This window comes from Lycium ferocissimum, unplaced genomic scaffold (genome assembly GCF_029784015.1).
Source record: "Lycium ferocissimum isolate CSIRO_LF1 unplaced genomic scaffold, AGI_CSIRO_Lferr_CH_V1 ctg29058, whole genome shotgun sequence".
In the NCBI taxonomy this organism is placed as follows: domain Eukaryota; kingdom Viridiplantae; phylum Streptophyta; class Magnoliopsida; order Solanales; family Solanaceae; genus Lycium; species Lycium ferocissimum.
The window spans coordinates 1-5,255 of NW_026724665.1; the positions used below are offsets into that span (position 1 = coordinate 1).

The 5,255-nt window shown below is 42.5% G+C and overlaps 1 protein-coding gene across 1 annotated transcript; it reads right to left on the reverse strand.

The window, feature by feature from the left end:
* Positions 1–3,401: 3,401 nt before the first annotated feature.
* LOC132043837 (uncharacterized) lies at positions 3,402–4,435 on the reverse strand (the record flags this gene model as incomplete). The annotated part of the gene is made up of 2 exons (XM_059434304.1): positions 4,106–4,435; positions 3,402–3,527 (listed from the first exon to the last, which is right to left on the reverse strand). Coding segments are annotated over exons 1-2 (456 nt in total), but the record flags the coding sequence as incomplete, so codon positions are not given.
* Positions 4,436–5,255: the final 820 nt, after the last annotated feature.

Genomic DNA, 5,255 nt, shown 5'->3' on the forward strand with positions numbered 1-5,255 from the left:
AGGGGGTTGAATTTCCATTATGAGTTTGTTTTTTTCTTCTTTTAAATCACTCCAACTTACTAAGGACTTCTCCAATGAATTGTTTGGCTAGAAAGAGAATAATTTTTGGTGAAGATTTGTCCAAGGTTCTTGCTCATGGGAGCTTGGCCGAATGGCCTCCCTAATGTTTCTCTTCCTTTTTCTTGTTCTTTAGTTCCTTGAAATTTCTAGAGGGTTGTATGAAAAAGATGACTTTGTCATCTTTTTATGTAGTTAAAATTAAATCCCATGTGGGCTTAAGCCCACCTCTGGAGTGGACGGCCAAACATGGCCCAATAATCAAACCCACTTATTTTTTTTGTCCCACACTCCATGAAAAATTATTCTCCATTTCCAAATTTGCCCTTCGTCTTCCTTATATTTCCACGAGTCACATTGCGAATTTTTCCTTTTATGCCCTTAACTTTTCTTAAAATTTCCGCTTCTAAATTCTTTATAAGCAACTCATTTTAACAAAAAACAAAAGTAAGACCTTGTTCGGCATCTCCCCGCAATTACAATAAATCATCCGATTGCACAAAATGCGGGATATAACGATTAGCCACTCCCGTCGTACGTGAACAAGCGCGATTACCATTACCCTCCCCAGGCCCGCCCTGGGGGCTGTGATCCACCTCTGCACACTTTTGAGGACCGCCTCGGTGGGTGGGCACCACCACACCCGTGGTGTGGCCTGCATGCTTGCTTAGAAAGCCTGATAATTTTCCCCAAATGTGTTACACCCCATAGTTTTGTATGTTGAGATTCGACCTACCTTTCAGGAGATATATGAGATTATATGCATTTACGTTATGATTCTGAGGGTTTAAGTTCATATAATAAGCTATGGAAGGGTTGAAGGACAAATAATTAAGGACATTACGTTTGTTGGAATTTTAGAGAAAATATGAAGGGGTATTTTGCCCAACTTGAGAGAAAGAATATCTTTTAGTATATGAGAATTCTCGAGGCAAAGCAAAAGCCTAAAGTGAAGTTCATGAAGTCTAGTTTCCAAATCAACAAATCGCTCATCGATACGACATCAACACACACGACCCAACTTCAACTTAACATATTTCATGAGTTTTCATTCATTTTCACATTCCACAATATGCACAAACCATACATAACATATAAAAATAAGGATTAAGTCTTACCTCTTCCACCCCACTTCTTTCTCGGCTAGAGTCCACATGGCAACAACGAGCGGTTTTCTTGTTCCAACAACTACTCCCGTTGACGAGGGCCTTTCAATTAGTAGGAAACCTAGGAGAAAATATTTTTTCCTTGATCATCACCCATGGCTGAATTCGACGGCCGTAGCGTTTTCTCCTTCTTGTTCTTTCTTCATTTTTCTTGAAATTTCTAGGAGGTGGAATGGTGAAATAAGATGACTTGGTCATCTTTTTATTGCAAATATTAGCCAACCATGTGGCCATGGCCTTTTTTTTTCTTTTTTTTTTTGTTGAATTTTCAACTTTCCAAAAATAGCACACTTTCCAAAAATGGAATTTAACCCCAAATGCTTCCTTAACATTTCCATGCCAATAGAATCATACACAACTTAAGCCTTTAAAACATACAAAAGTCTCTACTTCGTCTCTCCGGATAGTCTTGTTCCCTACTTGTCGTAATTCACTTAAATATTCCGACGTACAAAGTGCGAGATATAACAACAAGTTATTAAATGATCGTATGGGTTGAGAAATTAGATAAAACATCGTGTGGGATGTTTATGGAATATATTGGTATTGATTATATTGTTGTTGATGTTGGTATTATTGTTGGTTGCTGGATTGTGATTTCGGGCTAGGCTTAAAAACAGGGACGATGCTGCGATTGTATTTAAAGGCTTAAGACGAGTGTATGATGGTGATCCTAACAATGGTATGAATGATTTATATGTAGATTATGAGACTACAAATGATCATAAATAGATTGCAAGACGGGAGGTAGGTTGGAAAGTCGTAAAGTATGTTAAGGCTAAACCTTTCTTTTTTAAGGCATAATCCTTTGTTGTGAACCTATATATGATATCTTCAATAACCCTGTTTCTAAAAATACCAAAGCTTACAGTTCCCAATGTCTGTTATATCATTGAGCTTGCTTCATGGCTATTGATGTTATTCATTGTAGTTGATCTTACCTTACTATCTTCTTAAGGAATGTTTTATAGGACATGAATAGAGTGCTAATAGAGGATCCCTAATGAACTATTTAATGTTCGAAGAGAGGTTTATGTTGTATTTTTAGGACTTGGTTAATGTTTAGTCAAGCGGGAAGAAGTACTGATGGCCTGAGCTATGCTTACAAGTCTTATGAGATTATGTAGACCCATGGGTTAAGCAATGACCATGGGAAGTGTATGGAGATTACTTGTAGAAGTTTGGTTATGATGTCGATTATAATCACCACTGGTCTGCGACCAGTTGGGGAGATGTTTCCACTGGGCTAAGTCCGGTTGGGTAGATATGAGTTTACAATTGGTCTACGACCAGCTAGGCAGCCATGTATTTACCACCATGCTACGGCTGGTTGGGTAGTTATTACCACTGAGCTACGGCCGATCGAGCAGTTACAACTGATCAATCGGGCAGTTGCGCTCTACCGTCGAGCGATAATCAGACGGGAAGTTACTACCGTACTACAGCCGGTCGGGCAGTTACCACTGATCAGTTGGGCAGTTAGCACTAGGACGATAAGTAAGTTAGAGATAGAGTATTGTTCATGGATGTAGTGAAAGATATGAGAGTATTAAGGGACATACGTACTAGATTCTCATTGGTAAGTCAGAAGTGCCCGTTTGACTCTTATCCTTCTTCTTGCAGTATATATTTATTGTATTACATTTTCGCCTTACATACACTATGCATTATTCGTACTGACATCCTTTCTTTTTTGGACGCTGCGCTCATGCCCCGCAGGTGTAGATAGACGGGACGAGAATCTTTCGCAGTAGGCTGCTTTCAAGTACTAGTTCTGATTTGTGGGCTCTACCTCTTCCTGGAGCATTGCCGAGTCTTGGTTGTATATGTATTTCGTGTTAAAGGTACATGGGGGGCCCTGTCCCGGCTTATGTACTTCAGTCATGTTCTTAGAGGCTTTGCAGATAGATTCCTGTGAACAGCTCAATTATGTTTTGTTAGTGGATATATTTACGTCGCAGGCCCATTGTATATATACGTATGCATGATATTATATTCATATTTGACCTTCTTAGCCTTATTTTGCCATTGGAGACATAGCTGACGCAAGTACAGTTTGGTTCCCTCGGCCCAGTAGGATGCCGGGTGCCAATCACGCCTCACCAAGGTTGGGGCGTGACATAATAGGCCCCCAGCTAACACCTGCATCGCGGACTGAACCGGACGCCCTGAATATACCTGTGAACTCTGACCCCTCGAGAAGGAGTTGCTGAACATCCCACCCCTACGGGCCTTCTTCTCTACCTGCTTCGCATGACTCTCCTGCCTAATACCCTCAACAATACGGACATGCTCCACTATCTCCTGGAACAAGCCCAGTTACTACACAAGCCTGAAAGTGATAACTGAAGCCCAGTGTTCAACCCCTTCACGAACTGCCGTATCCTCTCCCCCTCAGTGGGCAACAACTAAAGTGTATATCGGGATAAAGAGTGGAAACGGGACTCATATACAGCAATCGACGAGTTCCCCTGATCAATAGTAGCTAACTCATCCTTCCTTCGGTCCCTTAGAGTACGCGAAACATACTTATCTAGAAACACAGAGTAAAATTAAACCCAACTCAATGGAGGAGACCTAACTGGCCTACACTCCACATAAGCACTCCACCAAAGCTTGGCATCATCCAAGAACTGGAAGGTTACAAACTCTACGCCGTACTTGTCCACGACCCCCATCTTATGGAGCCTCTTGTGACCGTCGATGATGAACTCATATGCATCCTCTAACTCAGTAACATAGAACATAGGAGGCTTTATTTTAGTTAACCTCCAAAATAGATCATGTTCCTCTCCAGTCATCACCGACCCTACAACTGGCCTCAGGAAGGCCTCTCATTTGGAGCCTCAAGCGAGGTGCCACTGCTGCCGTGGCTTACGAACCTGAGCCTGTACTCTGTCCGGACCTGGGGCTGCTACTCCTGCGCCCCTACCTGCTGGACCGGCTGGTATAGCTCCGGCCTGTGCTAACCCATGCAACCAATTCAGCACCTGTGCCATAGCATCTGGTATACCCTGAGCAGCTGCAGCTCCTGGCGGAACTGGTACTGCTGCTGGCTGGGCTGGTGCGGCTGCATCTCCTGCTGCCTCGTTAGGAACCACTGGAGGCACGGGGTCAACCACTGGGACGCCGCCCCCAGCTGGGGCCGCCCCTCTGCCAGCTCCTCTACCTCCACCTCTACCTCTAGCTGCTGTCGCGCGTGTTCTCGCCATCTGTGAGAGAATGAAGGATAGTCAGATATATTTTTACAGATCAGTACCTGAAATTTAGAATCAAGTAGCACGAAAGAAAGAAAGGGGAGTTTTCCTAGTGCCCGGTAGCCTCTCGAAGATAAGTACAAACGTCTCCGTACCGATCCGCAAGACTCTACTAGACATGTCTTTGTACGATGAGATTGACGAACCTAAAGCTCTGATACCAACTCTGCCACGCGACATTCCGCCATGACTGACACCCAACTAAATCCTAGTGGGCGAACCAACGCACAAAACATCTATCCATTCAAATTCGATTTTATATTAACCAAGCTAATCAGTTATTACTCATTCAAACATCAAATGAACAGAATAAGTCATGTCATAAAATACGGAAACAAGTGCAAAAGTTCTAACTGTTACAAAATCCCCAAAATTCGGAAGTCATCGTACAGGACTCTAATCTAAAACATGTCTAAGGAATGAAATTTGACTGTTAAATATCCATAATGTCAAGAATAAGAAAAGACATCATAAGAAGGAAATCTTCGGGCGGCCAGGCATGGGAACAAGCTCACCCTAAATCTATCGGTAAACGTCTCAGCGGCTAGATGTGAGGGCGGGTAGCGATCTCCGTATCACAATCTTCACTCAAAAAGATACGGCAAGGTAGTATCAATACAAACTATGTACCGGTAGATATCTGGGCACGACTAAGTGTATCATGCATATTTGATAAAATCAAGAATAAAAAGCCCTAACACACAGAAAATTAATAAACCACGTAAGTCAACAAAGGGGAATTTCAAATCCCAAGAGTCAAGTCATAAACACGTAA